This window comes from Columba livia, chromosome 1, assembly GCF_036013475.1.
Source record: "Columba livia isolate bColLiv1 breed racing homer chromosome 1, bColLiv1.pat.W.v2, whole genome shotgun sequence".
Classification (NCBI taxonomy): Eukaryota; Metazoa; Chordata; class Aves; order Columbiformes; family Columbidae; genus Columba; species Columba livia.
The window spans coordinates 157,691,079-157,718,335 of record NC_088602.1 but is presented as its reverse complement, the minus strand read 5'-3'; the positions used below and the strand labels follow the sequence as shown (position 1 = coordinate 157,718,335).

At 36.4% G+C, this 27,257-nt stretch overlaps 1 protein-coding gene across 6 annotated transcripts in view; it reads left to right on the top strand.

Moving 5' to 3' along the window:
* Window positions 1–22,781, top strand: part of CAPS2 (calcyphosine 2) — a 35,441-nt gene extending 12,660 nt beyond the window's left edge. For all 6 annotated transcript variants that reach the window (XM_065040718.1, XM_065040736.1, XM_005510235.4 and 3 more), the window contains 12 exons: window positions 3,609–3,731; window positions 7,444–7,511; window positions 9,466–9,585; window positions 10,717–10,791; window positions 11,674–11,769; window positions 11,877–11,970; window positions 13,932–14,047; window positions 16,881–16,957; window positions 18,223–18,377; window positions 18,932–19,051; window positions 20,107–20,203; window positions 21,492–22,781. In XM_065040718.1, the coding sequence (XP_064896790.1) occupies window positions 3,609–3,731; window positions 7,444–7,511; window positions 9,466–9,585; window positions 10,717–10,791; window positions 11,674–11,769; window positions 11,877–11,970; window positions 13,932–14,047; window positions 16,881–16,957; window positions 18,223–18,377; window positions 18,932–19,051; window positions 20,107–20,203; window positions 21,492–21,667 (1,317 nt within the window). In that variant the 3' untranslated portion in view covers window positions 21,668–22,781. The remainder of the gene's footprint in view (window positions 1–3,608; window positions 3,732–7,443; window positions 7,512–9,465; window positions 9,586–10,716; window positions 10,792–11,673; window positions 11,770–11,876; window positions 11,971–13,931; window positions 14,048–16,880; window positions 16,958–18,222; window positions 18,378–18,931; window positions 19,052–20,106; window positions 20,204–21,491) is intronic.
* Window positions 22,782–27,257: the final 4,476 nt, after the last annotated feature.

Sequence of the window (27,257 nt, the reverse complement as noted above, 5' to 3'; positions counted from 1 at the left end):
CTACTCTATGGATGTGACCATTCAGCCAGTTCCTCATCCACTGAACAGTCCACCCATCAAATCCATGTCTCTCCAGTTTAGAGAGAAGGATGTTGTGGGGGACTGTCTCAAAGGCTTTACAGAAGTCCAGACAGACAACATCTGTAGCCCTTCCTTTGTCCACTGACATAGTTACTCCACTGTAGAAGGTCACTATGTTGGTCAGGCAAGACTTGCTCTTGGTGAAGCCATGCTGGCTGTCCTGAATCGTCTCCCTGTCCTCCATGTGCCTTAGCACAGCTTCTAGGAGGATCTGCTCCATGATATTCCTAGGCACAGAGGTGAGGCTGATAGGTTGGTGGTTCCTGAGGTCCTCCTTTCTACCCTTTTAAAAAATGGGTGTGATGTTTCCCTTTTTCCAGTCACCGGGGGCTTCAGCTGACTGCCGTGACTTCTCACATATCATTGAGAGTGGCTTGGCAACTACATCAGCCAATTGCCTCAGGACTCTGAGATGCATCACATCAAGTCCCATAGACTTAAGGATGTTCAGATTCTGTAAGTCGTCATGAGCCAGATCCTCACAGTGGGAGGGACTTTGCTTCCCCCAGCCCCTGTCTTGCAGTTTGTTTTCCATTTGAGAAGTGTGGGAAGACAGCTTGCCTGTGAAGATGAGGCAAAGAAGCTGTTGAGTACCTCAGCCTTCTCCTCATATGTTAGCAGTTTACCAGTCTTGCTCATTGCGGAGGGGTGGGGGGAGTGCACATGTCCTTTGACCTTCCTTTTCTGGTTGACATACCTGTAGAAGCCCTTCTTATTCTTTGTGTCCCTTGCCAAGTTCAGCTCCAGCTGTGCCTTGGCTTTCCTGACCTCATCTCTGCACGACTGGGCAGTGTCCCTATGCTCTTCCCAGGATGCCTGTCGCTGCTTCAGCTCTCTGTGCATTTTCTTCTTGCCCTTAGTTTGACCAGCAGGTCTTGACTCAACCATGCTGGCCTCTTGCCCTGCTTACCCGATTTCTTACACCTGGGGGTTGAGAGCTCTTGTGCTCAATCAAAAGCATCCTTAAAGATCTGCCAGTTCTGTTCTGCTTCTTTGTGCCTGAGGGCAGTTTCCCAGGGGGTCCTGTTGACTAAGTCTTGAAGAGCTGGAAGCCAGCTTTCCTAAAATTCAGGGTCCTGACTTCACTCTTTGCCTGTCCCACATCCATCAGGATTGTGAACTCCGGGAGCGTGTGACCACTGCAGCCCAGGCTGCCTCCAGTCTTGACATCACCAATTAATTCTCTTACGCTGGTGACCATCAGGTCCAGTATTGCATCCCCTCTGGCAGCGCTGTCTATTACCTGACTTAAGTATTTATCCTCAATGTACTTGAGGAGTCTCTTGGATTGCCTACAGCTTGCCGTGCTACTTTGCCAGCAGGTGTTGGGGTGGCTAGAATTCCCTATCAGGACAAGAGCCTGTGAGTGTGATGCTTCCTGTAGCTGGAGTAACAAGGCTTCATCAATAGTCTCCCCCTGATTGATAGAGAAGGTTGATAGCATGTTTGATAGGGAAGAGTTTGCAGCCTAAGAAGATGAGAGACAGCGGGAAGATCTTGGTAAAATGTTATTACCAAATATAAAAATGCATTCAAGCTCTTTTATTTTTTAAATATAGAAGTATATTAATTATTATTCTATTCAATTATGATTGTATATAGGACTTAAAAAGAAGAAGCGAAAGATGTAATCTGTACCTTAGAGAACTGTTAACACTGAAAATGGAAGGGAATATGGGGGTTAAAATAATGAAAGATGTTATCTGTACTCTTTTCTTTGACGTTGTGTGAGATCCAGTACAATTGGTCTGCAAAGTTGGACTGTAAGCTCCATTAATTTCGCCAAGTTTCTTTTGTGTTTTTAAATTAAAACTAAGATGCAAACAAGGGAAGATCAGTGGAGAGAAACTGGAAAACAAAGGGGTGGAAAAAAAAGCAATTTTCCTTTTGTTCTGGAAGAGATAGTGGAGAAAGCTGGCTGCCCAGAGCAGGGTACTTTGTTTTAGGTGTAAGAGAACAGGAAAAAAAAGTAAGCAACAGCTGTGAGGTCTGGTTGAATGCCAGACTGTGCTGAGGGTAGGTGACCATTTAAGAATCTTAATGAAAAGTTAAGTATGCAGATGTTGAGGGAACATATTGTGCTCATTGCTTTTCAGAGGAAAGGTTTGTGATGAATAACAATGAGATTACAGGTTTTACTTGCTTAATGTTCAGTAGAATGAAAAGGGAACGGCTTACATAAGTCAAAGATTATGTTTCACATATTTATTGTTTTAAACATGTTGATAGTTTTAAAGGGACTTTGTTCTCTTATAGTCACACTTCTAGTGTTCAGATAAAACTTGGAGAACCTGCAAGTACTTTTAAGAAAACATTCTGTGAGCAAAAGAGTTGAGTGAAAAAAATAATTCTGTTATTTTGTAAAGCTTATGTGTGGTGTCAGTTCTGGAGATTTGTTGTTGTATTACTTTTGTTTTTTTTTTTAATGATTCTGCTCTTATGTACCAGTCTGACGCCATCATGTCATTTTGTTTTCCAAGGACTGATTCCTTTCTATGCTGTACTGCAAGGCCATCAAAAGGGTATTTGCAGGAGCAGACAAATTAATCTGAAACTGAAGAGATAGGTGGCAAGAGTATACTGGGAGACAAAAAGCAGGACTGGCTTATGCTGGTGATTTTGGGTTCCAGAAGGTTACTTGCGAAGTATTAGAAGCCATGTGTGTCAGTTCTTAGGAGAGATCTTAATATAATGTCTAGTAGAACAATTTTCTGTGTTAGATAGTGTCACTACCTCATTAAATTAATACATCAAAAACTCTTTAGATTTCAAGATACTTATTATTTTATCTGATTAGTGGAACGTGCGATAGCTTTTCTTCTCTGAAAAGAAGCTGCTCTTAGAGGAGCGTAGCTAACAAAACCTACTCTTGTTTTTTTTTCCCATGGTCCTTCTTTCCTGACTTCTGTAAACGTAGTCCTCTTCATCAGTTTTCTTTATACCCTCCATGTAGGAGATATTTCTGTAGTACTCTCAGACTGACTTACAAGTCTGTTAGACCAGTTCAGCAGTATGCTTTGGCTTTTCCCTGTCTAGACTGTACTTAACTTATTTGCTGGTCAAAAAGCAGCGTCTCTGCAATGGTGAAATTTGAGCTATATGCATAATGGCAAATCTGCTGCTTTCTCTTGGCTGTTTTTCAGCAGAACAGAGAAATGATGAGCTCTTGTCTTCTTCAGAGAGGTACTAACAGTCTGCCTTCTCTGACTAACTGCTGATATTTCACAAAGCTTGTAGGAACATAGTACTTTTGAGATTTTATTTCAATATGGTTGAAAGCTGGTAATTGTTCAAGTTACAAGGAAATACAAGATAGCAAGATTTTTAAGTTCAGTTTCTGTTGAAAGCTAGGTTTAAAGAAATACTTTTCTAAATAGCATGAAGTATTAATAGAAGTAGATACTTTAAAATAAAGAAGAAAGGAAAATGCTTTTAAGTAAATCGAGGAAAATGTGTGCAGCTTCGTTTGTTTATTTTTCTTATAATTAATTAAATTTGATTTATGAAAAGAGTGTATTTTTGTGTAGGGTGCCCAGCTTGAAGATGGACATAATGATGATCTTACAGCTCTTGATGAGAAAGCTCTCCTGCAACAGTGCTACACAAGCAAGCCATATAATATGCAGCACAACATAATGAAATCAGAAGCTGTAAGTATTTTGGCTGGTATTATGCTGTTAACTGTCTAGACTTGCAGAATGACTTCCCAGATGTTCAACAGAAGTTAGGCCTTCGGTGATTTGGTTCTAGTATTTAATTGCACCCATTGGAATCATGGGAGTTTAAATGTTTGTTTCCATGCAATCTGAACTGAGCAATCCAGTGAGCATTTTTTTAAATCTTATTTGTGATGCTTGTATTTTATGTAGTAATGTATATAAATGAGAATACAAATTATGAATTAACAACAAATATATGCATAAAACTAAGATTAACCGAGTGAGTTGAGTGAACCTGAGTATAGTGTTACATATCCTCCAGTCTGTAACTTGTACCTGAGCCTGTGTTCTATGATCCATGGATTCTATGGTTCCGTCAGCTCTTCCTTACTCACTTCTAGGATAAACAGGCTGGTTTCCCTCGTTATCTCCTGAACTGGAGTATGTGATGAGAACTGGTTTTGTAAGCTGCATGGTCTCTGATGCTGGTATTAGATCAGGTCAGACCTGTGTTTGACTGAGTCTTCAAGCTCCAAGGATGAAGCTTCTACAGCATCTCTAGGCAACACCTTCCTGTGATATACTACTCTCCTTGTGAAGAAGTTCTTCCTATTACCCATACCAAGCCTCCCAAGGCTCAGGTTGTAACCTTGGCCTCCTGTTATACTGTTGGCCACTGTCAAAAAAAATTTGGTTCTGTTTCCTTTGCAACTTCCATTTGGCTGTAGGATGTTTTCAGAATGCCCTGTAGCTGTTACTTCTGCAAACTAAACAAACCCAAGCTCTTTTCAGTTGCTTTGACTCTGATCCTCTGTGAGATCTTTTCCAGATTCCCTTCATCCCTGTTGATCTTGGGAAGGAGGGAAACCTGAAAACTGGAAACAAGTATGGCCTCACTTCCCTTATATGGACGTACCAAATATGATTCTTTAATTTCTTAAGTAGACATGATTTTTACTCTTGTTAGGACTGAACAATAGAAGTCTTGCCCATCTAAGGCTAAACCTTGAATTTAGGATTATTTACAATTATGGAGAATCTTGAGATTAGCTATTGCATGGTTAAGGATTTGCACGTACAGAATGATTGCTTGCAAAACTGGTTTTTGAAGGCATGGTTGAGCAGAGTTAGCAATCTAACTTTTTCATGGAATACTAAGCCATGATAAATTTTATGAGATTGTAAAAGTAAGCAATAATTTTAATTCATTTTGTTTGCTCATCACTGTGCACTGAATTTTGCATCATTGCAAACATTTATTTGATTTCTAGTCTTGTCAAAGTGAATATGGATGTTGTACTACTGAGGTCACTATTCATTTTCATGATAAGAAAATCTTTTAAGAACGTATTTTGTGAAGAACTTGAAGAACTTTCTGTTTGTTATTTTTAGGATAAGTTTAAAAATCTACGGTATAGGGTGAAGACAATGGAAAAAAACGTTTTGAAGTATCATTAGAGTAACTACACAATGCTAAAAGAAATAAGCTGAGAACAGTGAGGAAGGGAGCAGTGCAGGACCACAAAATAACAGGTACACTGCAGCTGGCGTGCTTTAAAAGGAAGCCAGCAGTGAGCAAGGTGTCACAGAGACCTTTAGAAGCACTTTTGTTATTGATTAGCACTCATGGTTGCACGGGCTGGCCGTTTCTTTCTAGGAGTATTTCTTGGATTCTCTCAGGTTCAAGCTTCTGATAGTGCTAGAAATGGTGCAAAAGAATCAGAAGTAGTAACTACGTATACATATTAATTCCATTTGGCATACATTGCCTCAATTGCAGGCATTTGATTTTAAGGCTTTTAAAAATTTGCTTAAGAATACACAATGTAACAATTTTCTTTTGTTGTAATCACTACAAAAAACTCTAATGTTAAAACAGAATATCTCTCTATTTTTCTATAGTCTGGAATGAAAGTTCCCTTATTCAAGACAGGTTATAGTACATGTGTGATTGCCAATAGATGCTGTATCTAATAAAATAAGGGGTTTTGGAAAAAAAGATTAGTTTTCTCTGAATAATCGTATTTTGTGAACAAAGTTACTACTTTTTAAGTAGTGAGAGCTGCTGCACATTCAATGTTTGCATCAGCGATTTTGTGAATTTGTAGTAAAGCTTTTGTCCAAGAGCTGAATGGAAGATGTTCCATGGAAGAATAAATTTAGTGACCTAGTATTCAACTCAAATTCAACGTGTAACTTTTTTTTCTTTTTTTTTTTTTTTTTTTACAGTCAGGTTCTTTCCAGCATGCTGGCTAGTTTGGCTCTGTATGACAGGGTCCAAGGAATATGTTGTGTTTTAACAAACACTGCTCTGTATTATCAGTGTGTCCTCCTTTACATAATGCTTTTTGATACATCTATTGTGATGGTTAAGGGCAAAGATTCAGTAATTCGGAATAAAGCATCTGTAGTTCTCATAGGTGAAAAACAAAATATGAAAGCGAACTGAAAAGCCCTGTGTCTCCTGTAATTCAGAAATCTTTTAAGGCTTAAAATTCATTCGAAATAAACACCAACTAGTCTGATGTTACATTATTTATTTGTGTTTTTTTGGTTGTATGGTTTGGTTTTTGTGGTGTTTTTATTTGTTGTTGTTTGTTTGATTTTTTTTTTGGGGGGGGCGGGGGGGGCGCGCTAGTGCCAATCACTATTTACTTGAAGGTTATGAATTATACCCATAACATCTCTGTGGAATTAGGGATTATCCCTTACAGTTACCTGGTGTCTGGGAACAACTTTCGTTTCTTCTTCAGCCATGGGAAAGCTTGATCTATCTAGAATTTGGTTTGCACACAAGAATTGTGTGGGAAAAATAACCAATCAGAAAAATATCTTAATTCTTCAGTTTTAGAATACATACAGAGTTATCAAAAAGGTTGCATAAACTCCCTCAGTAACAATAATCTCTGATTTCTCATATATAAAAATTATTTTTTTTGGGAAAAAAAGACAATTTTCAGTGCAGTGAAAAAGTTCAGAAATCTGGAAGATAAAACAAAGAGAGGTGCTGGGGCCTGGTTGTTGCCAGTGGCCTCCAGGTTGTCCTGGACATCTTCTTGTGCTTTGGTTTCTCTTTCTAGGAAACAAATGATGGTCAACACCTGAGCACTTTACAGTGAATGGCACAAAGTTATAGTTCAGAGTTATTTTCATAAAAAGAATAAGAAGATCATCTTAAATCCCCTTCCCCCTTAGGATGATCTTTCCTGAAGGGTTTCTCAGATTGGTCTGTCTCAGCAGAAAATTATTGTGGCATGCAGCAAATAATAATTGGGCGTTGAGACTAAGTCTTAAAATAATTTTTTTGACTAAGTATTGCTGGAGGTAAAGTTTCATTCTCTTGAGTTGGAATCTGTGTCAGCCATGAAACTTGAAATAGTGTGAGTTTCCTCAGGCTCTATTGTACTTACAGAATTTATTGGAAACAATGCAGAGATAAGGATGCTCTCTGTCAACAGAAATACTAGAATTATCATATTTATTGACAACTAATATGCATAGACAATTTGAGTGTGTAGCAGAGTATATTATTTGTCTATTTGTTATGCAAACAGAACTCTCTTCAAAAAGATGGAGGAAAAAAAAGATTAATTGTGACATAGGTAAGATTGTGACCTCTGAGTGTTTTCTTAAGGGGCAATTTATTATTTGAACAGTCAGGTGTTATATGTTTAATTTGCTTTGAGTCAGTTTTTCATTGCAGGAGGATGTTGCTGCAGAGAGGAGAAAACAGGCTGTAGTAGAACAAGTGATGGTGGATCAGTTATCCAGGTAAATGAATTTATAATGTAAAATTTCACTTTTCCCTACAGAAGAATTCAGATCTGCGAGTGTGTGGCTCTTCTTGCCTAGGATATGTTTTGGATCCTCTCATTCCAACTCTTGTGCAGTCTTATGTGGTGTTATTATTATTTGCAAACATTTTTTAAGTGAAAAATCTTTTTAATTTAAATTAAAAGATCAGTTTAAAGTGCTAGGTGTACGGTCATTTTTTTTTTTTTTTCTGAGAATAATTTTGAATTTCATACTTGGACCTAATTAAGGGCTTTCCAATAGCACTAGCTCTCAGAAATAACCCTCTTGCACCTCAGCAAAATATATGGATACCTGCTGTTACAAATTACACTTCTTCAGTATTTATTTTATTTTCTGACAATCTTAGTTTTATTAATATTCCTTTATTAATATTGACACAGCATCCCTCTGGAGTAAAGGAGTCTCATACAAATGTTGGACAGGTAGGAAGAAAAGGCACAGTGATGAATCAAGTTGATCAAGGTTGTACAGGAAGGCTGTTCTAACTTCATGGCTGTCTCTCTAGGTCTAAGAAGGTATAGAAGCAATGTAGAAAGATCTCTTTTTATGTTAAGGGGGAACAAAAGTAACTTACAGGTAAAGATCAGTATAGTAAAAACATTTTTCCTTATTATTATTCATGTATACTTTTTCTCATTTTTAACTAGTTGTCTGGTTATGGCAGCATAGGATGGTGTAACCTAGTTTAATATAGTTTCATGTTACCTTATGCTTGCCAAACATCTGTGGGTAGCTCTACAGTATGTTGCATTCTGTACTTCATTTACAATCTCTGCAGTCATCTCTACTCATATTATAGCCCATCAGATCTTAAGACTTTGAGGGTGAAATGTTGTTGCACTTCACCATTTTATTTCTTCTTGGTTTTCGTTCCAACTTCAGTTTAAATGACCTGTATTGTTGAAAAGTCTATTAATGCTTTTACACACTATTTAAAAGATATCAGAAAAATCGCATGAAGGAAACAAGATTGTACTGAAACACAATGTTGAATTCCAAGTGTCATTGTAGCAGGATTAAAAATACGGAGTGTTCAGTGCAGAAATCCCCAGTTTTCAAAGAAATACTTGTCCCATGTCATACCTTTACGAAAGCGTAAGTAAAGCAGGTGATTACAGAAACTATCTTAAAAATGTGCTGGTTGTGTTGAAGTGTTTGAATCCTACTAATGCTGGATTAAACATACAGGTTTGTGCATCTTGGATCATGGATGCTTATTCTGTGCTTAACGTCCTTCAGCTACTTTGCCTTATTTTTTCCATGTATTCCTTCTCCAACTATAACCTTCTGTTGACAATGTCAAAACAATATTCAGTAGTGCTGCAGCTGCATCAGGATGAACTTCTAATTTAAAAAAATCTCTCTATGTTCCAAATACATCTGCGCCAGTACTGCCAAACAAATTGGTATCAGAGAGCAGGATATTAATTGGGGAAGATTAGTTCAAAACTGTTGCATGAAAAAAAACTATTAAAGGAAATACAAAGGTGTTTTGATGTGTTAATAAAGTTAATAAAACTATATTAGCCATGCCAAATTATTTTTCCTTCTGATTATGAACCATTTCCGAAGATTTATTTGATATATAGATATAACATGTATCTATATCTATATATAATGTATATAGATATATCAAATATACTTTGAATAATACATATGTATATACAAAGTTACTACATAGTAGTGCACTGCTGGAATATTTTTGCATGTATTTGATTTTGAGTAGTTGACTTCAGGATTTTTAAAAACAAAAACATAAGCCCACAGTTTTATGCAAGCTTAATGGATAACTCCAAGATTTTATTGTTGTGTTACTCTTGAGTGTTTTCTTTCCTGAGTAAGAATATGTAAGATCTGAAATTCAAACATACTAATAGTCAGAGGGCTTCTCTCTGCTCTTTGTGGCCAGAGCTGTTATAAGTGACCCGGAGCAATCCATGCGTGATGATGTTTATAAGGAGGCTCATGGACTTCTGAGACTTGGGACAGCACCAATGCGTTTTAGAAAAAGAACTCTGCATGAAACGAAGTAAGTTTTCTCTAGTGGTCTTTTTTTTTTTTTTTTTTTAAGAAATACATTTTCTGCTGTATTTTTTATTATTTTGGGCCCTGCAAAATCTGTTTGCCTTTCCAGATGTTTTATTTGTGGCTTGAATCCTCCACCAGCTTCATGTAGCCTCACAATGCTTATAATTGCCCAGTGGGACCTTTTTATGTGGATCTCTGTGTATAATGAATGATTCATAGAGTTTATAAAAGCTGTGAGAACATTCTTGAGCTTATATTGATATTGTTCATCACAGGGTTTTACCAGCCTTTACTGAGCTATTGAATTCTTGAAATCTTGTCATATCCGTTTAGAGATTCCTATCCTGAGGTGCATAAAATCACATAAATATGCATCTGCAAATGCTAATGTAGATCTTCACAATATAATCATACTTTTCTTTCATGTTTTGATTTCTGCTGCAATAATTAACCACATTGGTGTTTAAATGTCATTCCTGGCCTGTTAGCATTGAAGTAGTAACTCCAAGTGTGTAAGAAAAACTGAGAAAATGCTGTGATCTATAGAATGAAATGAATCTGCAGGTCTGAGTTTTGTTCTGTTATTCTTTCTCAACATGCAGGCAAACATCTCTGCTTTGTGCATTTTAACATCCTTCTCTAAAGTCTTTCTCAACAAATTTCATCTTTGTATTCTTACAAAAAAAAAAGAAAGGGGCAACAAAACCAGTCTCGATCTCTTACACACACCACAGGGACAAATCTTAATTTCTGGAACCAGTAATATGGGCCACTATGAAATATCTAGGTGGGTAAAGAAGCCCTATCTTGGGTATTTTTGCAAGAAAACACATTGATTGGTGAATGTAAGATAAGTGGCAGAGGTTTAATTCTTGATATAAGGATGTAAACAAAATATCCCATTCATATATAAGCCTTCTGCGAATGTACTCTCATATTATGTAATTACAGAACACCTTCCACATTACAACTCTGAGTTGCTTTTTAACTCAACTATAAGGGATCATCTCCTCAGCCAGTTGCCAAGGATACCGTATTTGATATTTTTTTGCTGTTTTGAAGCAGTTGATTTTTATGTAACATTTCTCTGTGAGCATATAGGTATCATTAACGTGCTGCATTGTTTTCACAGAATAAGGACCAAATCAGGATTAACTGAAAATATGCTTTCTAACAAGCTACGCTTTGATTGTAGAATTATATCGAGGTAATCGCTAATTTTGTGAAGCTTTTCAGTTCTATGAATTTATTAATGATGATCTTTACCTTCTTGAAATAGTTAGTGGCATTGGACATTTCTGTTCCCTATGTTTAGAACGAAATATGTGCTGTGTGGATATATATATGCATACATGTATAATACAGGTTTTGACATGGCTGTTGGATGGTGGCTTCACAGTCCTATTGCACAGTGTTAAGATACATCAGGAATGTTACTTTACCATCATACCCATAGGTCCGTGGAGGACAGTTACCACAGGGGCTGTGTAAAATAGTGCTCTTAGCCATTACACCTCAGTTGATTAAAAATTATCCGTGTTTTAGCTCATGGCAACAACCACTGTGGATGGGAAGGATGACTTAGTGTCTCGTTTGTAGCTCCTTATGTGTTAAACTTGCATTTTTAGGGCATCTTTGAACCTGTTCTGAATTTGAGTAGTGGTGACATGAACATATTCTTCAGCTCAGAAGGTGGCACTTTCCTGAAGCAGTGAGCTGTTTACTTGTTAGACATAGCTGAGGATTCAGCCACATAGATTCATACACCATAACGAATGCAGTAGTCCTGGTAGAAGCAATCCTTTAGTTAATGAGTGAAAATTACATTGGTGTACCAAAACATGAAGCCTTGGAAGGTGTTTTTAACATTATGGAGAATAGAATATTGCAGAAAAGTACGGGTCCAAATCCAGAAGTTGAATTCCGTTTAGAGAGAATGGCCAGATACCTCTTCAAAGACAAAGATTGTACAATATGCAACATTTGAAATAGAATGAATATTCCAAAATAGAAATGTTATTTTTGTTTGGGTTGAATTGGATTTGTACAGGTGCAAAACCATAAAGGTGCTTTTCAATTTTCTTCCCAGAAATGGTCGTGATGCCTGTAGAGAGTTGATGGGATTTTTTTTTGCATGTGACAGATCCCTTACTGTGTATGAATTTCGACAGTTTGGAAAGAATAGGTAGGATAAATTACTTTTTAAAAAGGTTTTAGAAAACATCTTCCACTGTATCTAAGATACTTAAATAAATTTAACTGTTTTAATATAGGTTTTTAATTATTTCACAGAACAAATGCCTTGCCTTTCATTCAGAAGGGAGTTTATCAACATCAGCGTGGACAAAAGAAAGGAAAAGCTTATGATCTTAGTGATTTCTATATTGTAAGTAACATTCTGTTGAATATAAGTTATTTTTCTTGGTGGTTTGGAAGTAACATTTAGATAATCCAGTTGAAAACTGTGATATAGTTTTCAGGGAAGATCGGAAGTCTTTGATAATGCTTTCGAATTAAAGATTTTTCAGGAGTCTTAATTATTTTGTTGTTCCACACTTTAGATATTCCATTTTTAGGTTCAGATTAAGCTGTAGTTTGTAGTTTTCCCGCTAGAGGACACAAGACTGCAGACAGTGTAGACCTTTTTGAAGGTAAAACAAACAGTTTGGGAAGAAGAGTCCTAAAGATGTAAACCAAAGTACTTGTTAAAAATTAATGATCTTTGCAAGGTCTACTGGTATTTTTGACATAAGGCAACGATTACATATTTTTCTAAACATGAGGAAATTGCAGGTTAATTGGTTTCAACATGAAGTTGAAAATGTTTACCACCAGCTGTTTAGAGAGAGTTTTTGAAACAATGGCAGACTTCATCTACCAGCTAATCTGATGAGTGACTACAAATCATATTGCATCTTCCATACTGCTCTACTTCTGTACTGGGTTAAGTGTTCCTGGTTTATAAATACTTGAGCAATTTTTCAAGTACAGAGTGTTTTCAATGAGTTCTTCATATCCTCCTGCAAATCTTAAATTTAGAGCAACGACCATGTTTGAATGAAGTATTGAAAGTAAAAAAGACAATATTAATTTTTTGAATGTTTTGTCTAATCACCTGCCTAATCCTAACTGTTTACATGTGGCTAAAATATAAGTTTCCAAGGTGAAATAGATTAATTTATGGTATGGAGGTTGAAGCTTTTTTTTAGATATTTTTTTCTTTTATTATTGTCATGTGTATCTTTGCAACCTGCAGATGGAAATGTGTTCTGAATAAAGATGTGTCTTAAAGCCATCCAGAAAATGTACTGCTGCTGAGTTTGATAGCTCTTTGGAATGATGTCCTATCTGTGAATCTCTACAACTGCAAACTGGGTTTTTGTGCTGACATTAAGACACACAAATCTTTCACAAAGTCCAAATGATTGAAACACTTGCACCACAATAACAGTATCTCTGTCTCCTTCCTAATACATGAGTTTTGGAGGCTTTATAACCTCAGCCTGCATATTACAGTTATATTACAGTTGGAGCTACTGCTTTTTTGTTTTATTCTTCTCAGAATTCTTTGTTTTCAGTTTGCTGTTTTTCTTTCTTTGCCCTTACCTCTTCTCCCAAACCAAAAAAGCATCTCTAATTTTGCAGAATACACGAGGTGTATCCTCTGTCCCCAACTTGGAGGGAGGGGGAGTTTGTAATACTCAGGAGAGACTATACTGGGTAATAGAGCTCTCTACTACTAATAACAAGGCTTTATTCAATATTTATTAATGAAATATAGCAATTTTAAAGAATGACTTTATAGTTAAACATTGCAGGAATGATTTGAACTTTGGGAAGGCTACTTTTTAGATGTTTGTTTATCTCAGGTATTATTTTAGGTTATTGAAAGTACCTGTGGAGGGCTTCTTCTAGTCTGAGAGAACTTTGCTCTCGTGGTATCAATGTGGCACCTTCTGTGACTCTCTTTTGTGATCCAGTGAGTTTTGGATCCCATAAGGATGAAGGGAGAAGAAAAATTGAAAAGTAGAGCCTGGCTGAGGGAACAACAATCTGTACTCCCATGTTTTTCAGCTGTAGATTAGGCAACAGTTGGCCCTTTTACTCGACAAACCTCTACGTAGAGGACAATGTGTCATCTTGGACCATGCAGCTTTTTATTCAGTACTAGAAATGCTCTGTTAAGATGATTCACTAACCTCAGATACATCTATTCATCATTTCATCTATTCATCTATTCATCATTTCATACCAAGGCTTTTAACAATCACGCTTCTTGAAAGTCTTGCAGAATGCATTTTACAAAATATACGGCTATTTCTAATTCATTGTATCCTTTACCAACAGGGAGCTAACCTAACTTTCCGAAGTGTCGATCATAAACTTCCAGAAAGTGTTAAGCAGAACCCAGTTCTCACCCTTCGTGTGATAAGCATTGATGAAGCAGCTATGGATTTTCTAAAGTAAGTGCAGCCGATTTTCAAATTACCTTCTCTTCCTTAAGCAAAAAAATATTTTTTTAATAAGAGCTTCTAACATCTTATTAGTTATACTGCTAAAAACCAATATCTGTGTTGAGGCTGCTGTTCGGAGAAATTAGTAACAGATCTGGGTGGATGTTTCAGTATTTCAGTAACTTTGTGGAATGACAAGGAATAATTTTATAATAAGAGTTAAATAAATTGTGAAAGTGTCTTATTTACTTTTTTTTTTTTTTTGTAAAAAGCATATACTGAAACTTTTGTGATGTAAAACCTTGTGTCATTCATGATACTGTAAGTGTTAGAACACAAACGGTGGAGGTTTCTCTCTCTGTTTTTTCTTTTTAATTTTGATTTTCCTTCCTCTTCCTATCCATTCATTATTTCAGATATTGCCACATGTTGAAGATTTCAGGCACTGGGAAAGAATTTCTGCACTTATTATTTCAAAATAGGTTTTAGTAAATTATGTTGTTCTGTAGTCTGAAAGATGGGAATTTCTAAGAACTTTTTCAAATGGTTAGGTGAATGGTTAATCTTTGAATATGTATTATTTTTAAGGTAATATTCTCATCTCAGTATCTGTACACAAGTAAACAGTCTAGGGAATAAAGTGTCTTTCTCTGGGGTTTCTGGCTTTATTGTGAGTACACTGGCTCTTAGTACAAATAAAATCTTGGTATAAAATTTATTGCACTTCTGTGTTGCCTGAACACGGAAGTTACTGAACAGTGTTGGAAAAAGTTTGATTACTCAAGTTCTGGTGAGTTGTATTTGCCAATAGCAGATGTTACAAGACAGAAATTTTTATAAACTTAGAGAATCATAGAAAGAGACCTCAAGAGGGTTTCTGGTCCATCCCCTTGCTCAGAGCAGGGTTTACTACAACAGGTTACTCAGGGCTGCATGCAGCTGGGTTTTTTAGTATCTCCAAGGATGGAGATTCTGCATCCTCTGTGAGCAGCCTGTTGTGGTGTTTGATCAGTTTCACAGTACAAAAGTGTTTCCTGATGTTCAGAGGGAACCTCCTGCATTTCAGTTTGTGCCCATTGCCTCTGATCCTGTCACTGGGCTCCACTGAGCAGAGCCTGTCACAGTCTTCTTTACTCCCTCCCACCAGGTATTTATACACACTGATAAGATCCCTCAAACCTTCTCCAGGCTAAGTATTTCCAGCTCTCCCAGCCTCTCTTCATGTATCAGCTGGTTCAGTCCCTTCTTGACTAGGAACAGCAATAACAGAATCTCAATTAATTATGTTCACTATCTAAAGACTGCTTTTGTTAGCGCAACTTAACTGACTATTACTTTTCTTTCTGCAAGAGTTTAGACACATGAAGCTTGTTCTCGGTTACAGTAATACCCAAATGAAAGTCCCTTTACACTGAAAGCTTTGCAAAGGAGCCATAGTGAGCTAACAGTACATAAAATAGTAAATTAAAATGTAATTGGTTATAGAAATCTATAGTTGTATGATGCTTAGTGCTAATTTTTCCCTCTCTGCAAGTTTTCCATGAAATAAAACACAATATCATTTACTTTTAGATAGTTTATGTAAGACGTTTTATGTCATAGAAGCCTATCGTTGTGGTAAGCAGCTTTTTCTTTCATTTGTTGCTAAACTGATACCTGAAAAATTTGGAGTTGATCCAATGTTACCTCTGAAGGCTCCAGAAGGAAGACCTGCTCACTGGATTATAAATTTTGATTTTCTGCTACCTGTGGTGGAACAGATTGTTTCTTTTTCATACTCTCCCTCTGTGTTCTGAAATTTAGTCACTAATAGAAAGTTGTGAAGTGTGTCTTTTTCTTCTGAAAGAGGGTGTTTTTGAACCCAGTATTCTCTGGCGCAAAACTCTTGAATTGAGTCCTCTTACCTCCGTTACTGTACTCTCAGAGAATCCTGCTCAGGTACTGTCCAAAAGGTGTTGTGCAGGTTTTCAGGAGCAGCTCTGCCCTGCTGTCACATGCTGTGAATCTTTAGTTTTACATGTGTGTTAGAGAGAGTACTCTGTTCTCTGTAGGTCGTTGTTGACTTTCCAGTTTAAGTGGTTTGACATAGACAAGCTGTTAGGGACTTCAGAATAGGAGGTACCCAAAGTGGTGATGAAAAGACTTAATAGACAGCAGAGAGGTAAGCCTGGCCTCAGAGAGCAGAAGGCGGAATACTCCATGGAAAAGCACCAATGAGCAAGCAGTTCAAAGTTGAGAGTAGTGCTTTTCCTTTTGCTTTCCTATTCTGATCATGGGAGTTTTTTTTCTCCCCCCAGTAGATTCTTCCACAAATTTTTTTTTCTCAGTTTCTATAATAATTTCTGAGGGGAGTTCCCTTCTCAGAAGGGAGTTGCTTGCTAGGCAAAACACCAAATTTAACCGTAATTCCTAGATCATACCTAAGATATGCTGATCCAGTTTTTGATGTATACCCTTGCTATTTCTCTTCTGAAGAGAAATTTGTAGCTACTTCATGTTATTTTTCTATTAGTAGCTAAGTGTAGTTGCTTTAACAACTCTTCCAGTGGCCTTACCTGAAGATGAAGACTGTCTTGAAATAAATTTCTGGAGATTTTATGCACAGGAGGAATTATCCATGATTAATAACCTAGTAGAGAAGCTGCTAATGGAATATTGTCAGAAAGGAATTTCTGCATTATCTGCAGCTTTTCAAGGACTTCCGCGTGTACCATCTCAAACTCAAGCAACTGGATACTGTGCTTATAAGGGTTAAATATAATGTTTAATGTATTTTTACTACAGCTTTTTTTGTAATATTTCTTGTAATTCCACCAATCAACACTAGTTTTGATTAATTTAGAGCTTCTTCTGTGGAATTTGAGCAAGAGTGTTCCAAGCAAGTGGTCGACGACAACAAAGTTTTCAAGAAGATTCAAGGTTTGTGTCTACCAGAACCCATTTAATTTTAATTTCTTTGTCTTTACAGATCAATGCAAAGAACAATAATGATGTTATAAACATTTTAGTTATATAAATGATTTTTTTAAATTTAGATATTTATGATGATATTATTAGAATCTGATACCAGCGTAAATCAGTCATAAGAATACTGTCTCCTCCCTTTCTTTAAATAAACACTCTGACTAAAGATTGTGGAGACAGTAGAGAATAATTGTGAATGTAATCAGTAAAATGTTGATCTCCATGTTGACATAATCTGAAAAAAATGTTGATCCTATATTAATCTGGCATTAAACTTAAAAAGTTATTGGAAAAATGTACAAACAAAATCTCATTTCTTCAGTTAATCTTGTGCTAGATACTTCTTTTGGCCATTATTTCTATATATTGATAAGGGTTTTTTTTAATAGTCTTTAATATTATGCTTATTAAAATGTAAGTGTAATTGAGTAGTACATTCTGGAATAAGTAAATAAATTTACCAGCTTCCTACCTACAGTCTTTAGGACAAAGGCACAGCTTTTTGTTTAAAATTATGGAAAGATTTTTATGCAGTGCTGTGTATTATCTTTGTAACCTGTGGCCAACAAAAGCTGTTGAACTAAACAGCTTCCAGCATGTAGAATGTCCACTATTTACTGTCATCAGCTGAACCTGTTTAAAGTAGGCACTTTTTGGTCACTAAAATCTACTTGGGCATTTACTTTTAGAAAATCGTTGGAATAATAAAGTAGGGATATTTTTTAGTCTTCTAGTTATTCAATTTTTCCCCTCACATAATAGACACAAATTGATTTCTCGGTTATGTGACTATATCAAAGGTTTGCTGGTGTGGCCTGGAAGAAGGTTGCAAGTATACATTTCAAGGCATCTTTTAACATACGTATGAGTTTAAACTTCACTGGAAAAAACCTTATTTCACTCTCCCCCCATCTTACTTTATAATTATAGATACAACTAATTTTAAAATATTCTTATTTTCCTTCTGTGATCTCTTTATAAGTTGTTTTAGATGTTGCTGCTGCTGCTTTATGTGATTTATACTTGAATGTTGAGTAACTGATAGTTTCATTTTGAACTGACATTCTCTGATCAAGGATAAGGGAGCCTGCATGCATGGATATGTCATTTTAACCAGCAGTATCATAAGTAGTTGTGGTTTTCTTCACTTTCATGTCAGCTCCATAGCAAGTGGCCAACTTCAGGTAAACGTTGTGTCCTTTATTTCTCTAAATCCTCAGGTATACTCAGAGAGACACTAAGTAAAAGAGGAGTTCGGGTTATAACCGGCTTAGGAAAGTATTTCCGACAAGTAGACAAGAACGGAAATGGTTTTCTGTTTCAGGCAGACTTTAAAGAAGCTCTAAAAGTATTCCATTTGGAGATACCTGAAGGGGTAAGTTTAGCTGAAACTATAATCATGGGTATTATCTTACTTAAAATTATGGAATCACTTCTTTGCTTAGTTCAATAGCTTTTGTGTGTCTCTGTTGTTGCTGTTTGGTTTTGTGGGGTTTTGTGTGTTTGGTTTTTTTTTTTCTTGTGATATGTTGGCATTTCTGCATTCAATTCTATGTGAAATTCTTAAAAATAAAAATACAATAAATTTAGAAACATGTGATCTCTTTACACCATGAAGAAACAAGTGGGATTGCAATATTTTTTTTCTTTTTTTGCCTTTAAGAAATTATTTAGATGATGCTATTTATTTATCTGTTTTCTTTATTATATGTACTATGTTTTCAAAATAGCCCAGATCTATCAGAACTGCAGATAATGTGAATTATGGTCATTAGTGACCGATGATGACTTGCATTATTTTGACAAATCTTTGGGTCAGTTTGGATTTGGAAGTTGTTTTTTTGTGAGAATACTGTAATTTCCTGTTATAGCCATTGTTTTATTCTAGGACAAAGTGAAAAACTTTGGCAAAATGTTTTTAAATTGCAGGACTTTGAATCCTTATGGCTTATTCTTGATGATGGCAAGACTGATAAGGTTGACTACGGAGAATTTACTCGTGCCGTATTTGGAGAAATGAATGAATATAGGAAAGCCTTTGTAAGAAAAGTAAGTTCTATTGCAGATATTCTAAGTGTAAATATTTTTCAGTCTAACTGTGGAGTTAGTTATTCGTCACCCTTTGGTCATCGTTGTTCTTTGTTGTTGTTTTTCTTAAATTGTACATCTGGTAATTGATTTCTTTAGCTTTCACATCTGTTTATTGAAATAAATGTAAATTGGAGGACTGCATGCTGTTCCGTTGTTGAATTAGTTAATTTTGAACTCTGCAACCTACAGTTACTTCCTTTATTTTTATGGGTTTGTGCATTTGTGTGCTATTCTTACAGTTTAGTCCAGTGTATAAAGTGTCTGGCACCCTGAAACTATCTCTTCCAGAAGTCTGTTTCCTTATTTTGGCAGATCACTGTATCTGGTGCAGATTTTTTTTTCCCTTGGTGTCTGAAATAAGAGGCAATAATACTTTGAGACTTAGAGTCATTGTATTTGTGAGACTTCTTATATTTGAAATGCCTTTTGTTCTATGGCTACAATGTAAAGTGGAGCCATTTGCAGTATGAAACATAGATTAAAAACTAGCTGATGGAGTAGCGACCAGATATCAAGATAAAGGAAAATGACATATGCTTTCATACTTTTAATCATGGAGTATCTAGCCTTCTGTGTCAAGCATGTGTGCTTGAGTAAACTGGAATGGAAATGAAGCTGCCGTTAGCAGTGCTGAGGATCCTGTGCTGAGGCCTCTGTCAGAATGACGCAGGAATCTCAGTAACTGGAGGAAGCAGGACGGAAGCAGCTTAACTTCTGATTCTAAGGAATGAGCTGGAAATTTTGGAGAGAAGGCAATTTTTATTTTTTGAGTCGGTGGGGGGACCATGTTTGATGTGAAAGCTGTGGAGATAAGTAATAGTGAACATCCATAATCCAGGATCGTTTTCTGATATCTGATGCCTTACATAAAATAGGTAAGTTGATATAATACATTGCACAAGATCTGAGACTATGTCCAAGGTACTTAAGTATATTTCATCTTCACATCTCTCCACTTGTTTGTGGCTTCTTTTTTCTTTATATGCTTATATGAAATTCTTTTTCCCTTACAGGCTTATATGAAACTAGATTTCAACAAAACAGGGAGCGTGCCTATGGTAGACATCAGAAAATGTTACTGTGCAAAGAAACATCCTCTGGTATTGTCAGGTAATTCACTTGAACAAAACAAAGCAAATCTGTAACTACTGAAGTCATCTTGTTAGCAGAGATGCCAGATCCAGAAGCTGCAAATACAAACTGTTTTCATATTGGCTTAGGCTTGAGCTGTTAAGGAATTTTTTTTTGTCCTCTGGTGACCTGTGATGTGTCTATCTGGAACATGACTATAAATAGTACTGAAGTTCATGTACACCATTTTATACTTACTCTTTATCTAGCTGCAAATACCGCATATATGAGAGGAGTTCCTTTCACGATCTGTGTAGGACTACTTTTAAACAGTAATTCTTCAGCTTCGGTGTGCAAGTTATCCGTGACACATATGATATTAGTAATTTTCACTTAGGAGGATACTCTTGTTTTCATATTGCTGTTTTCCATCAAGGTTTCCAAATGACACTGAATGTACTCAACACTTGAAGTTCTTTCTGAATAAATTATTAATTTATTTCTCAGACAGGATTTTCATCCTTTGCAGAGGAAATGTTAGTATCTTCATTATTTTTTCAGGATTCTCAGAAATGTTTAAGCTCTACCCTTGAAAGTATAGGAGTGTAAATAATTGTGTGTCAGTTTGTAGAATAACATCTGCATGTACCAAACTGATCATTGCGAGCATCTCCCCAGTGTCCTGACCCTTTCTGTTTTACCTGTAGAAGAGAGGATTTTTTTTTGTATTGTCAGTGATTTTAACAGTAACACATGAAGACAGATAGTAGTATAGGAATGTTACACATGCTTTTTTTTTCCAGTGTTATAATGCTATATTTTTTTCATTTTTTTCCTTAATGCTATGAAGTCCTCTTGAGTATAGTCTTTATGAAGTCACTAGAATGTATGTGTCAATTGAAGAACACTTTTCAAATGCAAACTTGCATCTTAAAGTTTTCCTGCAGCTTTGAAGCTGTATTACATTAAATGTAGGCTTTGTTACAAGATAACTTCTGAATTACCAAAATTTAGTTTACAAGTATGTTATTTAGTTTTTGCAGTCATTTGAAGAAAAAAATCTTCCTGATCTCATAATTCATTGAAATGGATTGTGGCCTCGTGCTTCTCTTGATATTTAATGCTACCATATGCTATTAAAGTAAGATGATTTCTGCAACTGGTATTAAGTGAGCCAATGACTTAATTCTGAAATCAGAATATTGAATTTGATCAAGAAAAAAAATTTGCAAGCTAAAACTTGGAGGTTTCTTGCCTGAAATATATTAAATGCTATATATTCACTGTTCTTGAAAATGTATTTAATGCAAAAAATATACTTTCACAGGCAAAGCTACAGAAGAAGAAATTCAATCGTCATTTCTAGAAACATTAGGAGAGTCCTGCAGCAATCCAAATGAAGTGTCCTATTCTGAGTTCGAAGGTTACTATGAAGGATTAAGTATTGGAATCATGGATGATGATGATTTTGTTAATATCTTAAGGAATCCTTGGGGAATTTAGAGTGGAAGACAACAAAAATGAAGAAGAGAGATTTTTGAAACAAGGAGTGAACTAGTCAAGGGAGGATTTAGTCTTAATATGCCTTACTTCACAATTAGGATCTTAAACTGATTTCAGGGACTGAAAATTTTAGATGATTTCAGAATAATACATGGCTAATTTCATAAAATGTCTGTTGGGCTATGCTAACCACTTCTAGCTGTTCATTCCTTTTCATTTGAAATAATAAAGTCTGTTCCCCTTAACAAAAGGCATCATTTACTTGATATTAGAATGAAGTGGTCTATATCAAAATAAGAGAATTCAAATACTAAAATGCATAAAGGAGTATATGCAAAAGAAAATTTAGTTTTATGATGCATTGTGAAAAGCTTTAGATTTGACTGTATAAATATAAATGGTAGCTTTTCTTCAGAGTTTTCTTGTTATAAAAGCAATATGTTTATTCTTGTCATATTCTCTGTCTTGTTTCTTATGCTGGTACTTAGCCTGAAGGAGGGCAGGTCATCCTTTTCCAATTTGTAGGATGTCTGCAGTACTGAAAGTGCAGAGATGTTCACACCAATTAGCCCTTTGCCCTGTTCACTGTCTTGACTGATATTTTTTCATCTTGGTCAGCCATCCAAAGCTGAGCATTGAATCCCAAATAAGCACACATATGTTTTGTAATGCACTTCTTCCTTTCCTATATTTTACCAACTGGTTTTCAAAGCAAATAATTTATATTTAAATATTGGGTTTCTGTACTTTCTATTGCTGCTATTTTTTTTACCTAAAACTTGGCAATGATATTCTTTGTGAAACTGATACGTGGCATTTCCTATCTACTCTGAACATACAAAACAGAGAAAAACCACCTCTGTCACAACAAAAATTAAACCGTGAATTAAAATAATCCTTGCTACTTGAAATGTTCAGCCAGATATGCTTTTCAGTGTAATACATCTTGTTAATTCTGTAAAATTCTTTGTGTTAAGAAGTAAAAATAATCATTAATTTTAAATACATAGATATAGTCAGTCTTTGCTTTCAATATACCTGTCACCGAAATTAAATGTATGTTGAACTGCATTTCTTAAGTATATGCAAGTAAAATATATTAGTTTCCTCTGTGCTTGGTTTTGAATTTGTAGTCTGTGGTTAACAAAACCTTCCTCTGAGACAGAATTTGTGTTTCGCAGGAATTTAAGGGCATTGCTGAAATGAATCCTGAAATGAGGGACTCTGGTCCTTGTGGGGCCGAGTGGTTATTCTGGATAGAGCACTTTGTTGTTCTAATAGCTTGTGCATTGTCATCTTTTGATTGTTTCTGCCTTGTCCTCACTTGTAAGTAGAACTGCAGTTTCTGCTCTAAATCCTCAAATGAAGGATTTTGGGGCTGCGAAAGTCTGCGTGTATTGGTTTACGGAGAAAGGCAAACTCTGTCAATGCTTATTCTAAGCAAGAATTCTGATGTGACTCACTACGATTTTCTTACAACCCATTCCTTGTGGAATTTCTCTTGCTGGAAAGGTTTTAATTAGTGCTCTTGGAATTGGTGAATCTCAGAAGGGCAACTTTAGCTGGTTTTACAGGGAAATGCTTGTTAATGTGTCTGTTCAAATAACTGAAGACTACCAAGTGGCATTTTTATTAGTTTTTCAAAGAATCACCTACCCTGTTTAGACTTATTCACTTAGGAGAGTTGCACCAATGTATAAAATAATAGTTCAATTTAATACATGTGATCGTGAAATGAGGTGTTGACATATTTCTTTTTGCAATGCTTAATAATATTTTTTTGTGTGCTTTGCTTTTAAGAAGATTATTCTACATTATCCTATGCAATGGAATAATTGATGACAAATGGATATATCCTTAGTGGGCCTGCTTATAAGCAGAGACTGCATAGGTCACATCTGCAAATTAAGCGTTCTATATTTTGCTCTTTATCATTAAAATTATGTGCTGTCATAAGAACATTATTTCTGTAGCTTTGGTAGCCATGCATTATTTTTTTCTTAATCTGGAGACAGTTCCTTAACAGGAAAGAAAGGTCAGAAATTTCCTGAAAATACAAGTAGGTAGTCTGGTAATTATGTAAAACCTGCTAGGTTTATGTTTTCTATTAACTGTGAGGTCAGTTATGCACCAGTGGCTGCCTCAAAACATCAAGCTTGATGCCTATGATGAATTTTTAATGGAGTTCACAAAAGCAGTTTTCCATCCGCCTGTCTAAACTGAAGATGGTAACAAAGAATTCAAAGTAACTTGAGCCCACAGCTGCCCCACTGAACTTACAGTTAGTGCAAACCCACAGAATTGTATTCAAACCAGGGTCTGTAGTGTCTGACTTCTTTTCATTAACAGCGGTCTTAATGCCGTCATTAATTGCATTCTGATTTGCTCTTCTTGTAAACGTTTGATGAACCTAAAACTTTTTCTTTGATAGATGCTTTGTAGCTTCAAAACTTTCAGGAGGTGTCTACTGGGGCTTGCTGCCTTTAAATGTGTTTCAAACAATACTTTTTTCTACATTTGCAAACTTTCCCTGAGTTGCCCATTTTCTGCATTAGGACGTGTTCTCAGAGGAGCTGGCTGGTTTCTTTCCTGAAACCTGCAGCTTAATAAAACCAGTTGTCTTCACACTGCCCTGACTTACACTTCTGCTAAAAAGTCTTAGCAGCCTGCCCTGACTGAGACCATCAGAAGTGCATTATGCTGCAAACATATTTTGTCCTGTTAGATGCGCACGCTCCCAGAAGGCAAGTGGAGATTAATGCGGTGATGTAACTCCTCATTCTCAAGGTCTATGACCACTTCATTAAATGCACTGGCCATGTTAGCTGGAATGTTTAAGAGCATTTTTTGAGCAGCAAAATACAGACAGATGTGCAGACCTATGGCAGATTCACTTTGTCAGCTGATGGAAATACAGAAATCCTCACCTGGGATCAGAGGAGATAATAGTGTCCATTCACACCCACAAACTCATTTCTAGAAGAGTCACGGCCAGCTGATGAAATTTTGTGGATCTTTGGGGCCAGAAAAAACAAAAATATTAAAAATATATCTACCATTGCATGTTTGTATGGAGGTGCTGTTTAGTTTTGGGGTTGATTTGTGTTTTTTTTGGTATTTTTTTTTTTCTTTTGGCTTTGGCTATTTGGTTTGTTGGTTGGGGTACTTTTGTTTCAGGTTGTGTGGGGTATTCTTGTTTGTTTGTGGTTTTTTGTTTGTGGCTTGTTGGTTGGTTGGTTTGGGGGTTTTGTTGTTTTTCATTTTGATTTTTTTTGGAGTATGCTATCTGTAGATAGTAAAAGAGCAAGCCTAGAACTGATTTCTGATGTGTTGGTCTGTTAAATCCATAGAAAAACAAAGCAGATAAGTTTCTGCCAAAAAAGGGAAGGCACAAAATCACATGCCTTTTTTTTTTTCCCCTGGATATAACTCTAATAATTTATCCTTTCTCACCTTCAAACTCAGCAGTTTAGAGTTTGAGATGATTCTGTACTTGCTTTTCATGTTGTTAACCATCTTGTCTTTGAGAAGCTGAGTCAGAAGGACTCTGTTGTAATCATGGGGCACCTCCAGTGATGAAAGAAGCAAGTAGTATTTCCTTCCAGACCTATTGAGGCTATTTTTTCCACAGAGGATTTTTCAAAATATTAAGTGAACTGGAAGGTACTTAGGGAAGAAATGTGGTAGACAGTGCCTACATGATGACTCGATGAAATATTTTGCTTTGTGGCTCCTATACCTTTGTTGCACCCCTTTCTGATTGTGGGGAACTAGAGGCTTATCACAGGTTTATTAATGTTTATTGTAGCATCTGTTTTGTTTACTTGAAATTTATAGTATCTGGGAACCTGTTTTCTGTTTTGTTTTGGTTGGTTGGTTGGTTGTTTTTTTCTCCTCTCTCACGTGTTACAGTTTGGATAGAATTAATTGGATTTGTGCATGGAAACTTCTGTGTTTGTTGCTACTGGCAGAATTCTATGTGTCTGGCATCCCCAGAGAAGCATCTTCAAAGTAAGAAAAGTAATAACCATTTCTTTGTGCTTTCATTTTTTTTTTTTTTCAGGATGTTTTCTCATGAAACATGTTTAATATTTTAGGATCTTTTGCTGGCTTGTGTCTTTTTTAGCTTGTATCTTCCGACCTTTTGCTGTCATTTCCCCTCCCAGTGTTAGGAGAAAAGAAGAACATGGGAGACTCTGGAAAAGGTAGAAGAAATGGTATTTGGAAGGTGTGCTGTCTAGGTATCCAACTAGTGAGGATTCTCCCTGTAGAAACTTGACACTGCTTTTGAACTGCCCGTTGGGTAGTCTCAAAGAACCTATTTGGTGGACTCCTTTGGTGGACAAAGACTTGAGAGGTTGTCCTCCCAGGGAGCCCCTCACAAGCTCTGGTGAGGTGGACTGACCTCATGGCTGGGGGTGGCAAAGGTGCCTGCGTTGGTCCCAGAGCTGGTGTCTGCTGGGCTCTGGGGTAACTGCTGCAATGATGGACTCCTTCCATAGCCCTTGTTGGGAGAGGCTTGTGGGAAGGACACTTCTTGCAGACCGTCACCTATCAGTGTGCCAAACTAGGGCAGAAGGACTGTCCCTCTCATGGTAAAGCTGCTCTTTATAGCAATTTTTCAAGACAACAAGCGAAGAGCTCCTTTGCAGCAGGGATTTGTGGGGCTTCTTTCCCAGCTTTTCCCCGTATTTCTATTTTACACCACTTCTTGCATTTGGTTGTAAGTTGGGAGGGAAACGTGGCAGAACTGATTGATTCAGGTTCAAAAGGTCTCTATTCTATGGACATCTCCTGTTTCTTCCTATTCCATTTGTAGGATGATTGTTGGTAATTCTGCTCATGTTCTTATTTTGAGTTATGGCCAAGGCCCTCACAAAACTGGCTTGGGAAGGAGCATGCCATGGGTGATACCTGCTTTACACTTCATGTGGGGAAGGCCCAGGCTGTTCTAGGGAAGCACAGGATAAAATCAATGGAAGCTAAAATAGCAGCTTTGGGGATGGATCTTAAAGTGACATTCCCTTTTCTTACACCCTCTTGTCAAGTAAGTGAACACTTAATAATGACTTCTCTGACTAATTCTGGGATGATTTGTCTTGGCATGAATTAAACCCTGCACTGGTAAAATTATTCGTGTGAAGTAATTTCTTTTGACAATAGTGTTTGCCTTGCAGATGCCGGTGATTAACCGCAGGTTTCCGTTGTGAACACTGCCGTTGTTTTCATCCACTCGACATTCTTGAATTCTTCTCCTTTCTCAGTATTTCCTGACCAAAGTGAAAAGAAAAAGAGGTCACATCAATGCTGCAATTTAACTTTAGTTTTTTTTCCTTTAAAACCATCATTTTGGACGTGCCCAATATAGCAACACAGTTTAAACCAAGCTATAACATTCTGCTCTTTATGGGTTTAATATGCTTTTGAGAAATATTTGTTCTAGGTATTATTGTTCCATAGATCCAAGTAACCACAGGGAAATAAGCACTCAGAAAAGTTTGTTTGTTTATTAAAACCAAGACAGCGAGAAGGGAATCAGTTGTCAGTGCCAGATAATTAACTTTCCATATTCCTTATGTTAGTTTTCTGA